Consider the following 23713-nt stretch of genomic DNA (forward strand, 5'->3'; position numbering starts at 1 on the left):
GATGTAGCACATTCTACCTATGACCATCTTTTCTTTTTTCTTTAATTTCTTGTTGGATATCTGAGCAAGAGGATTGAAGTTTGGGTCTTCAGGTCCTTGGTCCATGCTCTCTTACTATATAATTGTAAGACTTGGGCACTGTCCAGTTTCCATAGCTGTCTGAACTCCTTTAGTATCATATATATACACACGCACATACATAATGGGGACATAAACACACCAGCATCAGTTGTCAAGCAATGCTAGGGGGACAAACACAGACACACAACACACATTTAATACTCATTTAATACCCCAGCATATCCACTGCTCTGGACACATGTTATACTCAATGATTATACTCAGAAGCTGGGGTGCATCCTGTTATTTGTATGACTTGGGGATGTCTGCTTGATTCTATGTGTTGTGTTCCCTTCTCTGAGGATCCAGCTGGGATGACAGCTCATGTTGGTCAACTGCTGGCCACAATAGTCATGGCAGATGAGGAAATATCTTGCAGAGATGAAGACTAACAATAGCACATGCCTCTCTACCTAACCTGAACTGCTGAAATTTCATTATTTTACCCAATTGATTTCTTTTTAAGATGTTAAATTGTGGTTTGGAGAAGAGATTTGGTAAGCGTTTCTCACAGGTGAAGTCACAGTGTCTCTCTATGCAGAGGCTTTTTGATTTGTTCATGGAGAATCAGTATAGTTGTTGTTGCTGTTGTTGTTTCGTACCAGATCAACCCAAAACAAGCTGACCCCACAACCAAAAGTATCTAATGACAACCATTGTATCATCTTTTTTAAGGATATGTAGGACTCTACTATGTGTGTCTTTCCCATTTTTAAGAAAGCAGGGTATGATTTGAAGGATGTTTGACTGCTATTTCAAGTAGAGACTCCACCCCCAACTCAGGCCCCACCCTATTGTTTTGGAGAATATTGTTTGTTAGCTGAGGGAGTTTCTGATACTACAAGACAACTCATTTAATACCCCCAGCATATCCACTGCCCTGGACACGTGTTATATTTATTGGCTTTGAAAGAGTTGGCCATGGCAGGATTTGGACTGAACATGCTGAGAGCTGGAACAAATGTTGCAAAGCATTATATCCAACTCTCTAACAACTCTACCAATTCACTGCCTTTTACATTAATTAAAATTAAATTAATAATGCAATAACCAGTCTGATCTTTAGCAGTATGCTGACAACTTTAGGCATATTTTAATCTTATTAATGATGTGGTCTAATCAGACCAAAATATGACATGGAGTTGTCATTTAACTGCCAAAGATCACATTCACTCACCACAGCATTCCATATTTAATTAGCTTTAAAATTTTGTAATTGTCTCACCTCATCTTTTTTAATTTTTTTACCAGAATTATTTAGAACAATGTTGTCCTCATCATTAAGGATGTAGTTTTGATTAATATGCTAATGTTCACTTTATACACATATGTGTGTGTGTGTGTCTGTGTGAGTCTGTATGTACACACAAAAGAGTGTGTGTATGTGTGTATGTATATATATATGTGTGTGTGTGTGTGTGTGAAGGCACATTGCTCAGTGGTTAGAGCATTGAGCTTATGATCGTGAGGTTGTGAGTTCGATTCCCGGACTGGGCTGCGTGTTTTGTTCTTGAGCAAGACACTTTATTTCATGTTGCTCCAGTTCACTCAGCTGTAGAAATGAGTTGCGACATCACTGGTGCCAAGCTGTATCGGCCCCTTTGCCTTTCCCTTGGATAACATCAGTGATGTGGAGAGAGAGGAGGCTGGTATGCATGGCCGACAGCTGACCTTCCGTAAAACAACCTTGCCTGGACTTGTGCCTGGGAGGGTAATTTTCTAGGAGCAATCCCATGGTCATTCATGACTGAAGGAGGTCTCCTCTTCCTATATATATATATATATATACACACACACACACACACACATGTATATATACACACACACACACATATATATATATATACACACACACACACACAGTAGGTGCAGGTGTGGCTGTGAGGTTAAGAAGCTTACTTTGCAAACATGTTGTTCTGGAATCAGTCCCACTGTTCAGCACCTTTGGCGTATCTTGCATTATAGCTCCAGACTGGCCAATGTCTTGTGAGAGAAAATTTAGTTGATGGAAACTGTTTGGAAGCATGTTGTGTGTGTATGTATATGTATATATATATATATATATCTGTCTGTTTGTGTGCATTTTCATGTCTGCATTTGTTAGTTCCCCACTCCACTGCTTGACAACTGGTGAGGGTTTGTTTATGTCCCTATAACTTAGCAGTTCAGTTTTAGGGAGACTGCTAGAATAAGTATCAAAGTTAAAAAAAAAAATTTAAGTACTGAGACTCTCATATTATCTATAGGTGAGCAACTCATTGTTGATCTCATCTTTTTTCAATCTCGACTATATTATCTTTCAGCTCACATCTAGACTGCGTAAATCTACACTGTTATTGATGACAATGGGTGTGTAATACAAGCAATATATGGTCAAATATAGGACATATCTCTCACCTCAATTTTCTCACATCTAGTCAATCAATATTTAATATAAAATGAGAATACCGAAGGCAGCTGCATTTTGTTCTTGTCTGTTTGGCATTGTTTTTGTTTTTAATATTGGACAAGTCGTAAAACGGACATAAATATAAATGAATTTTGACAGATATTATTGAGTTAGACAATTCTTATAGAATTTGCAGTAAAGACAGACTCCTTGAAAACTCTTAAAAGATGTATTCAGATTGTTATCTATATATTTCATGTTCGTTTTAAATTGTCCCAGGTAAAGGCTGATTAGGGAACACTTTAATTAACTGAAGTAATTGTATTGATTATATGAAAGAGCTGGCAGACACGTTAGCGCGTGGGGCGAAATGCTTAGCGGTATTTCGTCTGGCGTTACGTTCTGAGTTCAAATTCCGCCCAGGTTGACTTTGTCTTTCATCCTTTCAGGGTCGATAAATAAAGTACCAGTTTCGCACTGGGGTCGGTGTAATCGACTTAATCCCTTTGTCTGTCCTTGTTTGTCTGTCCTTGTTTGTCCCCTCTATGTTTAGCCCCTTGTGGGCAATAAAGAAATATATATGAAAGATTATGAAGAATTTTCTAAAGAATAACAATTGACAGAAATTTGGTAGATTTGGGGATTTATTCTTTCTTTTGTTGTTTTATTATATGTTAGTAATGTTATTCATTTCCAGGTCATCCCTGATGAAAAGATTTAAGGTGAAAGATGGTCTGGTCATAGGTAATTTTGTTGAAGATTTGACAACTATTTTTAGCATGTAGAGCAAACCTGTTGTAATTCCTGCATTGTGAATTAATACTGTTATTGCCAAAGTCAATATATTTATGATAAAATACTAGTTAATAAAAATGGTAAAGATAAGGTACAGCAGCTCTCTGTTGCACGTCTCCTCTTTCATGCCTGAAAGCTTTTGGCCATGCTACTGGTGTTGAGTGGGCATTCTATCCAGCTGAGTAAACTGGAGTAACATGAAGGAGTAGAGTGGATTTCTGTGCAGTTTCTAGGTAGATAGTTTCTATCTACCAAATTCCTCTCACAAAATATTTCTCACCCTAAGGTCTTATCCAAGGTGCCACTCAGTGGGATTGAACTCAGGACCACGAAGCAAACTTCTTAACCCCACAAACAGGCCTCTCTTTACTTTTAGAACTTAGTTTATGTTTACGTACAAAAGCAGATGTTAGGCAGCATTGCACATTGTGACTCCAAATGTCGGTGTTTACAAAATATTATATATATGATGTTTGTTTCTATCAAAGACAAAGTTAAATCAAATATCAAAGTTATTTCACCGTTTTGCTGGCTCAGTGGACAAGGAAATTAGAATTTTAATGATAAATGTAGATTTTTTTTTTTCCTCTGGCAACCTTTCAGTTGTTTGAAGGAAAGAAAAGAAAAATAAGTATTATTTTACTGATCTTCTCATTTCTAGAAACTTTCTTTAAATGGGAAACATTTTGAAGGCTTCTTCAATATCTGTTCCAATTAGGCAACCAACACTAAGAAATAATTTATATTACTGTAGGCATCATTGAAATAATCGCCTAATTAAAATTAAAATATAGTGGGGAATGAAAGTAATTAATTTCTTCGCTTGGTTTTCTTTTCTGTCTGTGTTCGCTGGTGGTTTCCTCTATTGCGACCAGATGGAAGCAATGGCCTGCAGCTATTTGTTTCCAGGAAGGCTTGGAATTAACAGTTCTGAAGCTCAGAATGTAGAATCAACAGTTGTGAGGTGTAAAGTTGTATGAGTGGTGAAAAATATTCAGGGGTGCCTGCTGCATGGAATCTTAATAGTAAAGTGAATGCTAGCATCCTTAACCCTTTCATTACCAACCCGGCTGAAACCACCTCTGGCTCTGTAATACAAATGTATTGTTTTCTTAAGTTTTCAATTAAAACCTTCCACCAAACCTTAGTCACAATTTATGTTCCTAACACTAGCTTAATGATAACAAAGTTATTTTACTAAATTCTTTGTTATATTTAAAGTAATTGAAAGAAACACAGAGCATCTCAAAATAAATATGGTAACGAAAGGGTTAATATAGTAAACCAAGAAATTTCAGTCATAATTGCATCCTTAGAGATGAGAGCAAGTCATTATCTACGTGATTAATTCTAGTTAAAAGTAAATGTAAGGGGGTCAACCTTGAAATTTCAGTTTAATAGGTTATGTAGAAATATGGCAGCAATTCTGGGTGTGTTTCAGGCTTATTGGACCTCATCCACAAGACTTAGTATAACTTAGAGTGACGGTTTATATATAACATCTCTACCATCTGCACTAACAAGTGAGCATCTATGCATTCATTTGAGCTTTGAGATACAGTAGCTAAATATCCCTCATTTTACACTCTACAATGTGTTAAAAGTGGAAGGACAAATTGAGTACAGTGTCTCTGAATGCTTACTGCCTTGAAAAGAACAGGATGGTCATGCTTGGAAAACCATTGATTATAAGTCGGCTCAGTAAAGAGTGACTTGGGGTTAACTATTATTATGTCTCCATAAAACTAGGACACATAATTCCATCAGTACTGTAACTATATGATGATATAGAATGTAAATTAAAGAACTGTTGTTTATTTTGTTTTATTCATTGGACTGTGGTCATGCTGGGGTTTAGGGGTTTAGTTAAAGAAATTGACCCTTGTACATTTTTCTTTAAGGTTCAGTACTTATTGGTCTTTATTGCTGAACTGCTAAGTTATGAGAATAAACAGACCAACACCAGATGTCAACCTTTGGCAGGAGGACAAACACAAAACCTGAAGACAGATACATATACATATATAAAGAGCAAATCTTTCTCAAATTAGATAGTCACTGATGGACTTCAACATGATTTTCGTCTACAATATTCATTCACATGGCATTGGTTAGCCCAGAACTGTAGTGGAAGACTCTTGCCCAAGGTTCACATCATCGTATTGAACCCAAAACTGTATGGTTGCAAAGAGAGCTTAGCAATAATATTTTGGGGGAAAAAAGCCCATAAAAATCCACCTTCAATGACATAATAATGAATTATAGAACAGAATGAGACATTCTTGAAATCATGTAGACAGGCTGTAACTCCAAATAAAAACTGATTTAAACTGTAAAAAAAAATCCATCTAACTCATGCCTGCATGGAAAAGTAGATGTATTATGAAGATAGTGATGATGATTTGGTAAATAAATATGTTATAATCTAATCATAGATGTATTGGTTATACAGTTTTGAAACCATCAATCACTCTTATAATTCTTTTTTTTTAATGAATGATTAACAAATGTCTTTTTGTGTCAAATGTGTATATATCTAAGTGTATGTGCATCTATGTGCATATATATATATATATATATATATATATATATATATATATGTGTATATATATGTGTGTATGTATATGCATGTGTTTGATGGTGCGTGTATATATATATATATATATATATATGTGTGTATGTATATGCATGTGTTTGATGGTGCGTGTATATATATATATAATATATATATATGTGTGGTGTGTGTGTGTATATATATATACAGACAGAAATACATACATATGTAGTTATTTGTGTGAGCAACTACGATAAATATTGATGACTTTGAACATCTATTTATTCATTTTATTCTTATCTTTTTCATTTGTTTTATATAAATGCTCTGTTAATTATTCACGAATATTTAGTATTTGTTTTTTATACTTCTGATTCATACGATATCTGATTTCATATTTTGTCATTCACACACACACACACACATATATATATATATATATATAATGTATGTATGTATGTTTGGCAAAGAATAGTGGTTGTGCGAAAGAATGGCTTACCCCTTCCCACTCCCAACCTCACAACCATTCTCTGAATAGGAATCTTCTATTCTGTTCCATTCTTTGTGTGTATATTTTATTTACAACCTGCTCATATATCTCTTAGCTAATGCTAATATTTTATCTATTCAGTGTATATTTAAGTATTTAGAACATGCTTCTGTATATGTTAATGTTAACACTTTATCTTTGTCAGTGGGTGTTTTTATATTTATAACATGCTCCTGTATCTGATTGTCAATACTTTTTCTCTTTAGTATATATTTATATATTTTTAACCTGCTTATATATATATGAATTAATATTTATACTTTATCTATTCAGTGTATATTTATATATCTCTAACATGCTTGTGCGTGTATATATATATGTATGTGTGTGTGCTTGTGTATATATATGTGTGTGTGTGTATATATATATATATATAAATTAATGTTTATACTGTATCTATTCAGTATATATTTATATATCTCTAACACGCTTGTGTGTATATATATATATATATATATATGTGTGTGTGTGTGTGTGTATATATATGTGTGTGTGTGTATATATATATATATATATTATATATATATATATGAATTAATGTTTATACTTTATCTATTCAGTATATATTTATATATCTCTAACATGCTTGTGTGTGTATATATATATATGTGTGTGTGTATATATATATATATATATGTGAATTAATGTTTATACTTTATCTATTCAGTATATATTTATATATCTCTAATATGCTTGTGTGTGTATATATATATATGTGTGTGTGTGTATATATATGAACTAATGTTAATACATCATCTATGCAGTGTATATTTATAAATTTAAAGCATGCTCGCTTGTTTCTATTGAAACTCTGTCTCAAATGGCATTGAATAGTAAAACTCTGTCAGAATGGCACATTAAGAATTCAGTAATTGTTCTAAGAGTTCAACTATTATATTTTATGGCATCACCTTGTACCAGAGAATTCTTGTATAAAAATGGGGGGTGGGGGGGCTTCTATCAGCTTTAGGCTGTTCAGTGAATATTGAATGTTTTTATTCACTGTAAACTCTCAATGTGCACCTATTGGTTCTTATTGATTCAAGAGGACAGTACTTAGATGTAATTCTCCCTTTGTCTTCTACGGTGAGTTTTATAATTGGTGCAGCCTTAGAAACACACTGACATGGCAAAATAAACAGGTTTGTTAAGCCATTATCGCAAACGGTTTAGAGTTTATGGTGGATACTCTCTTACTCTTTACTCTCTTTTACTTGTTTCAGTCATTTGACTGCGGCCATGCTGGAGCACCACCTTTTAGTCAAGCAAATCGACCCCGGGACTTATTCTTTTGTAAGCCCAGTACTTATTCTATCGGTCTCTTTTGCCGAACCGCTAAGTGACGGGGACGTAAACACACCAGCATCGGTTGTCAAGCAATGCTAGGGGGACAAACACAGACACACAAACACACACACACACACATATATACATATACATATATACGACAGGCTTCTTTCAGTTTCCGTCTACCAAATCCACTCACAAGGCATTGGTCGGCCTGGGGCTATAGCAGAAGACACTTGCCCAAGATGCCACGCAGTGGGACTGAACCCAGAACTATGTGGTTGGTTAGCAAGCTACTTACCACACAGCCACTCCTGCGTCGATGTAATTCATATTTTTTTCTCACCATTTTAATACTCATTTTGCCTTTGTATCTGGCATGGGTTGATTGTGTTCACAGCTTCATCTTTATATTGTGTTGTCTTGTTTGAGACACTAACATTCCCTCCTTTATTTTCTGCTATAATAAGTATATAAAGTGTGGCCATTTTTATTGTTATGTTCTCTTTTCTATAATAATTATTATTATGTGATGAGAAATATTGTAACGATGGTAATTAGGTTTAGGATAGGATACAGTGGTGTAATGATTCAGTCAAAAGATAGAATAGAATTATACGAATGGTTTATGGATCATGGGTAATTTGAAAGGATGATATAAAGATGAAGAGAAATAGAAAGTTGGGACACTCTTGCCTTTCCAAATGATTGTAAGCTTTTATCTTCTGCTTGTTTCAGTCATTAGACTGGGGTCATGCTGGGGAACCACCTTGACAGAAAGAAGTAGGGTTATCCGTACATGTGCCTCTGACTTTTTATTTAGAGTTATGTTTCTTGCTAAAGCTAAGGTGCTTTTCTTACTGTCTTGTAATGTACTGAGTGGTCATGGTAAGAAAGCCTGGACCAGGAACCTACTTGATTAGAGCTGATATGGGCTAAACAACAACATTAACACTGATACAGTGTTTATGGAAATCGATGCCTTGCTGTGACTTTAATAAATAAAGGAATACGAAAATAATGAACTCAAACCCATGCCTCTGTTTTCATTACAAGTGTACTACCATTACACCAACATATTTATGTATTTAGCCATATACATTAAGTACCATCATCGACGGTCATCATCTAATGTCTGAGAGTTGTTGACTTGTCAAGTGCATGTTGGACAAAAGTGGTCAAGATTCTGTGGTCAGGCATTGACTACTCTGGACTTTCAGAGGTCCCACTTCTGCTTCGTTTTGCTTCATCCTAGTTCAGCTCCTCTGGCACATTTCCTAATGTTGCTGTAACAGCTAGATGTCTCAGCTGTGTGGTTCACGATTCTGGATTGGTGAGTAGTCTTCTAGGTATATCTGTTTGATATCATGCTAAAGATAAAAGTTTAATTGAGTTAGATATTTCATTTCATGAAACTGCTCTGGTTGTATGTTGTTGGCAAGTATAAATATACTCTTCACCTTTATCTTTCTTGAAAATTGATTTGTGGTTCACAGAGCTGTATGTTCTTACTGTATCTACACCTTACTTCTTTAACACACACACACACACACACACGTATACACATATACACATATACAGATGTGTATATTTATATGCACATATAAATATACATATATTTATATGTGCATGCACATATAAATATGTGTGTGTGTATATGAACGTATATATACATATAAATGTGTGTGCGTGTGTGTATATGAACATATATACACATATAAATGTGTGTGTGTATATGAACATATATATGTATTTATTTATATATATATATATGTATATATGTATGTTTATATATATATATATGTATATATGTATGTTTATATATATATATGTATATATGTATGTTTATATATATATATGTATATACTAAGCAATAAAGGGTTTAGCAACGAATTGCCTTACCACATACCGAATTTAGAAATAGCAGTCAAAGAGTTATAGCTATTTCTTCTACTAAAAAGGGAGATCTCAGTAAAAACAGCAATTGGAAGGCAGACACAAACAGGTAAGAGAGAATGAATTGACGGCAATCTATCATACATTTTTAAGTTATCTACGGACGTACGTTTCGAAATCAAGTTTTTAGGAAAGCATAAGAATTAAATATTAAATATTAAATAATTCTATCTTACCGAAACTTCTTTTCTCTTCAGCGTAGAATACTATAATCATAAATGATTATATATTGAATTTTGAGATACTAGAAGGCACCAACTCAACTCAGTATCAGAGCGAGCTAGAATCCATATATATGTATATATGTATATATGTATGTTTATATATATATATGTATATATGTATGTTTATATATATATATATGTATATATGTATGTTTATATATATATATGTATATATGTATGTTTATATATATATATGTATATATGTATGTTTATATATATATATATATATGTACATATGTATGTTTATATATATGCATGTATGCATATATGTATGTATATGTATGTATGCATATATATATGTATATATGTATGTGTATGTATACATGTATGTATATATGTGTGTGTGCATATATATATATATATATATATATATATATATATATGACCTAACTATGCTTTCCATTAACTGGAATATTGATTTCTTCATTTCCTACTTAAAAATATACTGAACTTACAATAAGAAAAAAATTGCATTTCGAAGACTGGTTATAACAGCTTAAGTAACATATCTCTTCTTGCTGACACACGAACTTAAAAATGAAGCACCACTAAAATGAGGTCCTGGGAGACCAGGTACACTGAAAAGTGTTAATTTTCTTTTGATCGGTTTCAGAGAACTTATATGGTTTATACTGCTTTGGAATGGAATGAAACGAATCTTGGATTATCAAGATATAAACAAACAATAAACTGTCTGTGTGTGTGTGTACACTGTGTGATGTAACTGACATTAAGAAGGACATTCGGCCATAGGAACCATGCCAAAGCAGACCTTGCAGCTTGGCTCAGTCCTCTGGCCTGTCAGCGCCTGTCAAGCTGTCCAGTCCATGCCAGCATGGAAAACGGATGTTAAACAGTGATAATATACACTGGTGGTGCCCCCAGCATGGTCACAGCTTTAGGACTAAAACATATAACAGAATGAATGTAATCGTTATTTTCGTATTCATTTATTTATTAAAGACACATCAAGGCATCGATTTCCATAAACTCTGTATCAGTGTTAATGTTGCTGTTTAGCCCATATCAGCTCTAATCAAGTAGGTTCCTAGTCCAGGCTTTCTAACCATGACCACTCAGTACATTACAAGACAGTAAGAAAAGTACCCTAGCTTTAGCAAGAAACATAACTCTAAATAAAAAGTCAGTTATTATTATGGATTTATGCTAGGTAGAAAAGATCGTCATCATCATCATCATCGTTCAACGTCCATTTTCCATGCTAGCATGGGTTGGACGGTTTGATTAGGGTCTGGTAAGCCATGGAGGCTGTACCAGGCTCTAGTCTGATTTGGCAGTGTTTCTAAAGCTGGATGCCCTTCCTAACGCCAACCACTCCGTGAGTGTAGTGGGTGTCTTTTTATGTGCCACCGGCACAGGGGCCATAGCAGGTTGGAAAAATGACCACGATCAGTTGGTACTTTTACGTGGCACCGACACGGATGCCAGTCAGGCGGTGCTGGCATTTGCCACTTTCAGACGGTGCTTTTTACATGTCACCGACACGGGTGTCTTAACTACAATTTCTATTTGATTTTTATTTTGATGTTGACGTACTTGACTCAATAGGTCTCCTCAAGATCTAAGTTAAAATTAGCCTAATAATAGTAATTATCAGGGACAAAATTAGCTTAAGGGGAGACTCAGCTTTGCTTAGAGTAGATTCTTGAGACATTGTTTTAGAAAGCAATTGTGTCTTGTATACCATTAAATACAAGAATTAGTATGCAAGTCAGGTATATCTGTTTCAGTGGAGAGGCTAATAGTTTCAGTTATTGAAGAACTATGAGAGGTAGTTCCATACTCTACCAAACTCCTGAACTCCCAAGCTGGAACTTCACCAGTGGATTTAATTTAACCCTTTCGATACCAACCTGGCTGAAACAGGCTCTGGCTCTTTAGTACAAATGCCTTGTTTTCATAAGTTTTGAATTAAAATCTTCCACCAAACCTTAGTCACAATCTATGTTCCTAACACCAACTTAATTATAACTAAGTTGTTTTACTGAATTCTTTATTATATTTAAAATTAATTGAAAGAAACACAGAGCATCTCAACAGAAATACAGTAACAAAAGGGTTAATATCTTGCCTAGGCTTGTGTAGACATTAAATGAATGCTAAATTGGAAACACTTGTTACTGATTGAATAACTTCAGTATACGTATGCAGAAGGATGTGAGATGTTTTGGCACAACCAGTTTGGCATCACTGATTTGACACAAACTCATTTGGCATTGGAAGTTTTAATGTTTCTTTTCTTCTCTCTCTTACTCTCTCTCTCTCTCTTTCTATCTATATATCTATCTATCTATCTATCTATCTATCTATCTATCTATCTATCTATCTATCTATCTATCTATCTATCTATCTATCTATCTATCTATCTACCTCTCTCTCTCTTTAGGTGAGAGCTATTTCTCAGAAAGTATTTTATGTCAATTATGTTCCATCCATCCAATCATCGTTTCTGTGCTCTAATCCTGGGAGGGTTTTCAGGATAGTCTTCAGGTACCTCCTCCATTGGGTCCTATCAGAGGCAAACATCATTAGCTTTCCCAACTAGGTTCCTAAATGTGACCAATTGAGATTATGGGATGTTATAGTTCCATCTCATTCTTGGTCTACCCCTAGGTCTTTTGCCTATGGTTCAGCTTGAAGAATCTGTCCTGCATTTTTTTCTTATGACGATCTAATCATGCTCAATTAATAAATTGTAATCTCTCTCTCTCTCTCTCTCTCTCTGTTCTCTCACTCTTTCTGTCTGTCTCTGTCTCCAAATGTGTGTGTGTGTGTGTGTGTGTATTTCCCTCCAGTGCCAAAAAGTTCTGTCACCAAAACAGGTTCATTGCCCAAACAACTATGCCAAGTTATCAGTGTCCAAGCAGCTATGCCCATTCATTTCATTCTAGTATCACAGATAACAAATTAGTAAGATAAAAGGTTCACTGGGATTAAATGGGTTAAATGTGTTTTTCCACTGATAGTCATTAAATTTTCAACCAATGGTAAATTCATGACAATTTAAATTGTCTACCGAATTTATCCATCATCCCTGGTGATTAATACACACTTAGAAATATGCCTTCAGAAATATGTGTATTCCACAAAGTATGTGAAGTAAACTGTGACGATACAACCATTCTTCAAGACTTCTGACATTCGGTGGGGGGGGGGGGGTGCAGACCAGTGAACCGATAGAAGCAACAGATTTTGAAAACCAATTTCTCCAGATTACCTTATAATGACTCTTGTTAGAGACAGCTTGCAGCTGGTTGCTGGAAAGAAAGGCTATTTATTATTAAAAATGGTAAAAATGGAAAACGAAAAACTAGACTGACAGAGATCATCAGTGTGTATATAGGTTGAAAAGGTAGTTATGTAAATACAATGTTCCAGGTCAGTAGTCATTTTGTCTATTTTGCTGACCGGACTGAATGGCTATTAGTGAACATCAATGAATCGAGTAAATTAGAAAGATATTAGTAGCCAGCGGCTTGGATGCTTGCTAGTGTTAAATTTTGGATCAGTTAAAAGTTTCTAAAGGCTGGACTATGTATATGAAGTTATGCAGATATTTCTACCTAGTATTGCAGAATTTGTCTTTTGCAATTTTGGTAATTATTTTACTGTTATAAAGCCTTTCTCAAATTTAGCTGATTAACATTTTAACAGATGTGTCCTAATTAAAATCTCATAACATTGATAGAAAAAAGGTTCTGATTCTTCACAACCTCAAACATCATCATCGTTTAGTTACGGGGACGTAAACACACCAGCATCGGTTGTCAAGTGATGTTAGGGGGGAAAACACAACACACAAACATACATATATATATATATATATATATATATATATACACATATACATATATACGATGGGCTTCTTTCAATTTCCATCTACCAAATCCACTCACAAGGCTTTGGTCAGCCCGAGGCAATAGTAGAAGACACTTGCCCAAGGTGCCACGCAGTGGAGCTGAAGCCGGAACCATGTGGTTCGTAAGCAAGCTACTTACCACACAGCCACTCCTATGCTTGTTTTCAATGTGATATGGCCATAAATTTCTTTATATTTCTTACTCTGAATAGTAAGATTAGTTTAGTATCAATTCAGTGTCCAAACGATATTCACCCATATATTTTGAACTAATCAATTCATTGTGCTTTCAACTCAAGTAAGTCTCTGCTGTTATATATTTCTAAAATTTTTGTTGTTATTATTACTCGGTAGATTTATACAGCCAGTAGTTTCACACTAAATACCTATACATTAAGTGGTTACATCTTCTGTGCTCAAATCACCCTCTCAGGTCAACCATCCTTTGATCTTTCAAGGTTGATAAAAATGAATAGAACCAATCAAATACTAGGAGGAGAGATGTAGCTAATTGTACACATCTACTGAAATGTGTGGTTGTGCAATGCATATCTTAAAAATTATCAATACAGATCTAATCAGAAATCTACAGTGTTCTCTTCATATTTTATTGGACTTAGAGAATTTGTAATAATATGAAAGATTCATCATTCTTTGTTCTAGTTAAACCATTTTTCTATTGTATTTTCTATAGTGTTGATACACTGTCCGGGATTTAGAAATTATACGGATGACTGATTTGATTGATGGCAGAATATTGATAGCAATAAACTTTCACAAAAAATCATCAAGGCAGCAGAAGATGGCATTGTAGATATCTCACCATAAAAATAAAGATGAAAAGCCACACTATCTCCTGATACTGCTTCTTAGACTGGTAATTCTGTTACAAGGTTATTTATAATGATGGTGGAAGAAAAATGTTGTTGCAGGAATTTCGGAAGATGGTTTAGGCAGTATTTTAGACATTATTTTTAGCATAAAAAAACATAATGACATTATGAATGCAATAAAAATAGAATCAAAGAATTAATGTTGGTCAATAAGAATGGAAATTGAAAACTATTGACTATTTATAATATTGTTTATGATAATATAGGTTATAAATGTTGGTATATAGACAGACTGTATGGAGCTGGACTAACTGTTTTGTATTGGCGTTTCAATAGGTTCAGATCCTGAAATTATTGGTTTTATCTTTTGATTTTATTGAATACATTTTAAACGATTTTATTTAACATAGGAACAGGCATGGTTGTGTGGTTAAAAAAACTATCCTTGCAACCACATGGTTTCGGGTTCAGTCCCACTGCAAAGTACCTTGGGCAAGTGTCTTCTACAATAGCTTTGGGCCAACTAATGTATTGTGAGTGAATTTGGTTGATGAAAACTGTAGGAGCTCATCATGTGTATGTGTGTGTATATGTATTCTCTCTTTTTCTCTTTTACTTGTTTGTCATTTGACTGCGGCCATGCAGGAGCACCACCTTTTAGTCAAGCAAATCGACCCCAGGTCTTATTCTTTGTAAGCCTAGTACTTATTCTATCGGTCTCTTTGGCCGAACCGCTAAGTAACGGGGGCGTAAGCATACCAGCATCGGTTGTCAAGCGATGTTGGGGGGACAAACACAAACACACACACATATATGTATATATATATATATATATATATATATACACGACAGGCTTCGTTCAGTTTCCGTCTACCAAATCCACTCACAAGGCTTTGGTCAGCCCGAGGCTATAGTAGAAGACACTTTCCCAAGGTGCCATGCAGTGGGACTGAACCCACAACCGGGTGGTTGGTAAGCAGGCTACTTTCCACACAGCCACTCCTGTGTGTATCTATTATATAAAATCTGTTCTGTCTGTCTGTGTGTGTGTCTTCTAGTGTCTTGGGCATCCTCCATCCGATTGTGCTCAAATTTGATATGTAGATACCAACGGTATCAGGGCGAGTATAAGTCTTGAAAAAATTACAAAAATCGATTCCAGGTGAGAATACGATTGATAAAGCCATGGGAACGTGCATTTGTACACACAAGTACATCAGCTGTTGCGATCGATACTATGCATACGCGAGAAAAATGCACATGCAGTTTGCGCAAAAAAAGCCAGCTGGCTTGAAAGAATGCCACAAAATGCAGTATATTTAAGAAACCAAAAAAGTAAGATGTGAAAGCGATATTTTATTCAAACTTGGCATGAAGGAAGAAAAGACTGTCATAACAGCCTTATCACTACTGGTACTTTAAACTCTTTGGTTGCATATTTGTGTGAATAAAATCGTTTTTCTTGGGAATAGAAAAAAGTCTATCTTTATTTCTTCTTTTGCTGGTGTCTCAAATTTAGGTTAAATCAGTGTTTCTCAAAGGGGAGGCCTATGGGATGGTTGGACAACTTGTTTTGAGAAAATTTGGTTTAAAGGTTGGAAGAAAAATGTTGTTGCAAGAATTTTGGAAGAATTGTCAACTCAGCACCGTCCATTGGATGAGGGGAGGGGCGTTTTGCTTGTATGTATATATAAATATATATATATATATCTTTAACATAAAAAAGAGTGAAAAAACTACAGAAGGCTTGTGTTATAAGGTTAAAGAATATATTTAAGTCGTTATGCTAGAAAAATGTTATAAAATTTTTTGGAGAAATACTGCCTAAACCATCTTCCAAAATTCCTGCAACAACATTTTTCTTCCACCATCATTATAAATAACCTTGTAACAGAATTACCAGTCTAAGAAGCACTAGTGTATGTATCTATGTGAAGAAGGAATTCAGTAAATTGTTGGTCTTTTATTTTTATTTATTTATTTATTTATTTTTTTGTGAGAAGTTCATTGCACTATACCATATTCAATGGTTCTATTGAAGTTGTACAATTACAACATCAAATCATTATAATTGATTTTGTTTTATCTCTAACAATATACACAGATCCTTTTGTAGTCACATCAACACATAAGGTAACCATGACAACCAGCAATAGACTTCTTTATACAAAATACAGTACCCCACTTGCCCTTTTATCTTGCACAGGTTTAAGGAAATGATAAGTTATGTCTAGACTTTTCAATTATCCAGCTTCACGAAATGGTGATAAATGGTTGGAAAATTATCGATATTCATCCAAAGGCAACTGTAATATCAACCATTTGCACCTTTTATTTTTAGAATTACACGGAACTATGTTGAAAGGTTGATACATGAACTCTAACATGCCATGTAGATAGAGATTAACACACATGAAACGAAAATTACTTCATATTATTTTTTCTCTCTTTGTGGTTTTTTTAGAAATATATATTACACACACATACACATACACAGAGTCTAAGAATAAAGATGTTGGTATTATATTGCTGGCAGAAACGTTAGCACGCCGGGCGAAATGCGTAGCCGTATTTCGTCTGCCAGTACGTTCGAGTTGAAATTCCGCCGAGGTCGACTTTGCCTTTCATCCTTTCGGGGTCCATAAATTAAGTACCAGTTACGCACTGGGGTTGATATAATCGACTTAATCCATTTGTCTGTCCTTGTTTGTCCTCTCTGTGTTTAGCCCCTTGTAGGTAGTAAAGAAATAGGTATTTCGTCTGTCGTTATGTTGTCAGTTCAAATTCCACCGAGGTCGACTTTGCCTTTCATCCTTTCGGGGTCGATAAATTAAGTACCAGTTACGCACTGAGGTTGATGTAATCGACTTAATACCTATGTCTGTCCTTGTTTGTCCCCTCTGTGTTTAGCCCCTTGTGGGTAATAAAGAAATAGGTATTACATTTAAATGTAGAACTAACACATTTATTCTTGGACTTACTCCGTGACTAGCAAATTCTTCCTGGAATTTCAGTTTGTACAGAATGGTCCTCTTGAAAGGAAATTGTGCCTTTCTATTCATTCTATGCATTCTTAGCCAGTATTCACAGAAATGCTGATTGAAAAAACCATGGAGATTTCTAAATTCCCTTTAATATGGTATTTGGATATAGATATGAAATGTTAAAACTATTCCATAACTAGTCAGGAGATATGGAAAAGTAATAATACACACGTTTGAAAAATAATAATAATAGCAAGTAATAATGTTTGTTTTTATATCAAGTTAAATATATGAAAACAAAAAATGCAATTTGAAGGAATACTCACCACTTTTAGTAGAGTATATGCTCTTTTAGTTGTTTCAGCCATTTGACTGTGGCCATGCTGGAGCACCGCCTTTAGTCGAGCAAATCAACCCCAGGACTTATTCTTTGTAAGCATAGTACTTATTCTGTTGGACTATTTCGCTGAACCGCTAAGTTACGGGGACGTAAACACACCAGCATTGGTTGTCAAGCAATGTTGGGGGAACAAACACAGACACATAAACACACCCACACATACATATATATATATATATATATATATATATATATGACGGGCTTCTTTCAGTTTCCGTCTACCAGATCCACTCACAAGTCTTTGTTCGGCCTGAGGCTATAGTAGAAGACATTTGCCCAATGTGCCATGCAGTGGGACTGAACCCGGAACCATGTGGATCATAAGCTAGCTACTTACCACACAGCCACTCCTACGCCTTTAAACTTTTATAAGGAAATGGTTGACAGTGAGTTCCAAGTTTTGGCTTTCATAAAGAAAGTGTATACATATATATATCATCATCATCATCCTTTAATGTCCATTATTCATGCTGGAATGGGTTGGACAGGTTGACCAGAGGTGGCAACCAGGAGAGCTGCACCAGGTACCTGTCTGATTTGGCTTCATTTCTATGGCTGGATGGCCTTCCTATCAGCAACTACTTTACAGTATGCACTGGATACTTTTATCATGACACCAGCATGACCCCTTTTTCTGTGATGCTGGCACAGGTGCTTTTTACATGTCACTATCACCGGGATCTTGCAGGCTACGCTTCTTCATCAGGGGAGCGGCATTAACATTTCAGCTGTGAAGGACAGGTATTTTTGAGTACAGCAAGGCACCAGATATCCTATAACATATATATTTTATGCACCAAGATATGAAATTTTTTGAATATGTAATAATGCCTTTTGAAATAATTTGAATTTGATAAGCTGTTTCTCAATGCATGTTATTGTATTTTGAAATGATTTGACGGTAATAATATACTTTGGAATCAATTCACTGCAATATAAAAGGAAAAATGCATTTTCTTATTATTTTACCATATGTGTGTGTGTGTGTGTGTGTTTGTGTATGTGTGTTTACACAACCAGAATAAAGAATGTATATAGTTGAGTGAAATATTTAATAATATAAACCTTTATCAATGATACATTAGGATTCAAAGTTTCGTATCCAGAAATCTCAGATGTTAAAAGCATAACTATTTAAACAAATACAGCTACATCTATGAATTATTTCATTTGCTGTTGTGCATTATGGATACGCCACTAACAAAATAATTCATGTATGTTGCTGATGTTTGCACAAGGGATTGGGGATTGTTTTTATGTTTAGCTAAAATCCCTTGATATGAAAATCTGCATCACTGTGTACTATCATGAAAGGACAATGCCATTACTGTATGTTGTAAATGCCATTTAACATCAATTTTCCATGCTGTCATGGGTTGAATGATTCAGTAAGATCTGATGGATTTGAGGACTCTGTAATGCTCTGCAAATTTCATGGTGACCTCAATAGTGCAGATGGAATGGAAAAAAGCATCCAGTCCACACAGTACAGTGGTTCGTGTTAAGAAGAGCACCCATCTGTAAAAACCATGCTAAAGCAAGCATTGATGTTCAATGTAGTCCTTGGAGATATCGGATCCTGTCAAACTGTCCGACCCATGCTAACATGGAGCATGAATGCTAAATGATAACAATGATGATAAGATATATAACTGTGTATGTGCGCATATATATATATATATTATATATATATATATGACGGGCTTCTTTCAGTTTCCGTCTACCAGATCCACTCACAAGTCTTTGTTCGGCCTGAGGCTATAGTAGAAGACATTTGCCCAATGTGCCATGCAGTGGGACTGAACCCGGAACCATGTGGATCATAAGCTAGCTACTTACCACACAGCCACTCCTACGCCTTTAAACTTTTATAAGGAAATGGTTGACAGTGAGTTCCAAGTTTTGGCTTTCATAAAGAAAGTGTATACATATATATATCATCATCATCATCCTTTAATGTCCATTATTCATGCTGGAATGGTTGGACAGGTTGACCAGAGGTGGCAACCAGGAGAGCTGCACCAGGTACCTGTCTGATTTGGCTTCATTTCTATGGCTGGATGGCCTTCCTATCAGCAACTACTTTACAGTATGCACTGGATACTTTTATCATGACACCAGCATGACCCCTTTTTCTGTGATGCTGGCACAGGTGCTTTTTACATGTCACTATCACCGGGATCTTGCAGGCTACGCTTCTTCATCAGGGGAGCGGCATTAACATTTCAGCTGTGAAGGACAGGTATTTTTGAGTACAGCAAGGCACCAGATATCCTATAACATATATATTTTATGCACCAAGATATGAAATTTTTTGAATATGTAATAATGCCTTTTGAAATAATTTGAATTTGATAAGCTGTTTCTCAATGCATGTTATTGTATTTTGAAATGATTTGACGGTAATATATACTTTGGAATCAATTCACTGCAATATAAAAGGAAAAATGCATTTTCTTATTATTTTACCATATGTGTGTGTGTGTGTGTGTGTGTTTGTGTATGTGTGTTTACACAACCAGAATAAAGAATGTATATAGTTGAGTGAAATATTTAATAATATAAACCTTTATCAATGATACATTAGGATTCAAAGTTTCGTATCCAGAAATCTCAGATGTTAAAAGCATAACTATTTAAACAAATACAGCTACATCTATGAATTATTTCATTTGCTGTTGTGCATTATGGATACGCCACTAACAAAATAATTCATGTATGTTGCTGATGTTTGCACAAGGGATTGGGGATTGTTTTTATGTTTAGCTAAAATCCCTTGATATGAAAATCTGCATCACTGTGTACTATCATGAAAGGACAATGCCATTACTGTATGTTGTAAATGCCATTTAACATCAATTTTCCATGCTGTCATGGGTTGAATGATTCAGTAAGATCTGATGGATTTGAGGACTCTGTAATGCTCTGCAAATTTCATGGTGACCTCAATAGTGCAGATGGAATGGAAAAAAGCATCCAGTCCACACAGTACAGTGGTTCGTGTTAAGAAGAGCACCCATCTGTAAAAACCATGCTAAAGCAAGCATTGATGTTCAATGTAGTCCTTGGACATATCGGATCCTGTCAAACTGTCTGACCCATGCTAACATGGAGCATGAATGCTAAATGATAACAATGATGATAAGATATATAACTGTGTATGTGCGCATATATATATATATATATATATATATATATATATATATATATATATAGAGGCTTGAGGAGACCTATTGAGTCAAGTACATCAACATCAAAATAAAAATCAAATGGAAATTGTAGTTGTGATACCTGTGCCGGTGGCACATAAAAAGCACCATCTGAACGTGGCCGATGCCAGCACTGCCTTGACTGGCTTGCGTGACAGTGGCACGTAAAAAGCACCCACTATACTCATGGTGTGGTTAGCATTAGGAAGGGCATCCAGCTGTAGAAACACTGCCAGATCAGACTAGAGCCTGGTGCAGCCTCCTGGTTTTTCAGACCCCGGTCAAACTGTCTAACCCATGCTAGTATGGAAAATGGATGTTAAATGATGATGATGATATACACACACATATATATATATACAGGGTGTGGTGAATAAACTGTCATCTAAATTATTCAAAAAATGAAAATAACACTTGGCATCTTATCTTAAAAGATATATTTAGCAAAATTACATAAAAATATCTTGAAATACAAAATTAAATTTATTCAATAAAATTGCCATTGGCTCTTCAATCACAGCCTCCAGACGACTTTGGAATCTCCTGCAACTCTTCTTGACAGTCTCCTTGTTTAAGTTGGTGAATGCTGCCATAATCCTTGCCTTCAGTTCATCTTTGGTGTTACAAGGAGTTTTGTAGGTCTCTCGCTCAACTGTGCCCCACCCATAATAAGTTGGCTGGCCAGATGTTAGGGGTGATGTGGTCGCAGAAATTGTGTGACAGTCATGACTGGGTTCTCTTGCTTATTTGACATGGTGCAGACACCTTGTGGTATTTGTTCCAGCTCTTTACATTCCAGTTTCAAATCCTGCCATAGCCTACTTGGGTGCAGACTTTATCTATTGCCTGGTCTAACACTACCACCACCACCACCTGGCACATTGGGTACCTTTAATAGTGTTCACATTGTTGCAAGCATTCAAGCCAGGTTTTTGGTTTGTGTATATTTTTCTGCCCATCAGTCTAGGAGGCCCTGCAATAGGTCAAGGGTCACTGCTTGCCATTCTGATTAAAAAGTGGTAAGGAAGAATATTATTTTTACACTTATAAAAAGTAGTATTAGTAGTAGTAGTGGAGGAGATGGTAGGGTTAGGGTAGTAGTAGTTGTAATGTTTAACCCTGTGTCCATTTGGAGAATAGTTCAAAATATTAATCACATAGACTTTTTAATTTGAAAACTCTTCGTTCATTAACACCTGCCAACTGATGATGGATTTAAACAATGATTTATTTTAGCTCATAGATTATAATTAAAACTGATAACACCAGTATTCATTTTCATTTCCCTTCGTTATTCATTACACACACACAAACTAATTGCATTTCTTTAATAGAAACTTTAATGTAGTTACAACTCCTTTTTTTTTTCTGCCTTCACCTTTGCCTATATATGACCTTGTATATTTATATAAAATATTGATTTCATGACCCGACCTAGTGAGAGGGTATATCTAATTTGTTCTGTGTATTTCTGTTACTTATTGACCAAAGAAAGAGGAAAGATGAAATCAATACTGGCTGATTTGAAACTGAAATCATAGACCATTTATTTTTTTGTTTTTGTTATTTTTTCTCTTGCTCTGCCATTTAGTTATTACAATTTTTCTCCTTTTCCTTTTCCTTGTTACAGTCGTTGAACTGCAGTCATTCAGGGTGGGGGTCTTGACGGGTTTAGTCAAACGACTTGCCAACCCCACTCCTATCCCTTGTTTGAGTATTTTTTAAAATTCTGCTACTTATTTTATGATTCCGTTTATTGTGAAACTACAGCATTATGGGGATGTAAACAAACCAATGCTGCTTGTCAAGTTGTGAGTGGGCTGGAAATGAACACAAACACAGAGGCACATAGATATATCATATCAGGACAATCACCCGCCTAGGACAATTACACTCCCTAGGACAATTCCCCTTGATGACAGCTACCCCCTAGGACAATTACACTCCCTAAAACAATTCCCCCCAACAACAGGTACCCCATAGGACAATTCCCCCAATGGCAGCTACCCTCTAGGACAATTCTGCCCCCCCCCCCACGACAGCTACCCCATAGGACAATTACACTCCCTTGGACAATTCTGCCCCCAGCTACCCCATAAAGCAATTACATTCCCTAGGACAATTCCCCTTGACGACAGCTACCCCCTAGGACAATTCTCCTCAATGACAGCTACCCCCTAGGACAATTACACTTCCACTCCCTAGGACAATTCCCCTCGACAACAGCTACCCTCTAGGATAATTATCCCCCTTAGTTAATTACCCTCTCTCCAATATATTAAGAAGTTCTAAATCATCATCTGTTGTCCTCGGGGGTAATTAAATATTATTAGGAACTGTCATCATCATCATCATCGTTGTTTAACATCTGCCTTTCATGCCAGCATGGGTTGGATGGTTTGACAGGAGCTGGCCAGGCAGGAGCCTGCACCAGACTTCTGTGTCTGTTTTGGCAGGGTTTTTACAGCTGGATGCCCTTCCTAACACCAACCACTCTGCAGAGTGGACTGAATGCTTTTTACATGGCACAAG

General features: G+C 35.6%; 1 protein-coding gene across 3 annotated transcripts in view; it reads left to right on the forward strand.

The window, feature by feature from the left end:
* LOC118767603 (putative mediator of RNA polymerase II transcription subunit 26) overlaps positions 1-23713 on the forward strand; it is a 243451-nt gene that overhangs the window by 50752 nt on the left and 168986 nt on the right. Inside the window, exon 1 of one of the 3 annotated variants that reach the window (XM_036512432.1) lies at positions 3213-3253. The exons of the other annotated variants lie outside the window; for them this stretch is intronic. Coding sequence (XP_036368325.1) covers positions 3217-3253 — 37 coding nt within the window. The 5' untranslated portion in view covers positions 3213-3216. Of the gene's footprint in view, positions 1-3212; positions 3254-23713 lie in introns of those variants that run through there. 3 annotated transcript variants of the gene reach the window in all.

This window comes from Octopus sinensis, linkage group LG23 (genome assembly GCF_006345805.1).
Source record: "Octopus sinensis linkage group LG23, ASM634580v1, whole genome shotgun sequence".
Lineage (NCBI taxonomy): Eukaryota > Metazoa > Mollusca > Cephalopoda > Octopoda > Octopodidae > Octopus > Octopus sinensis.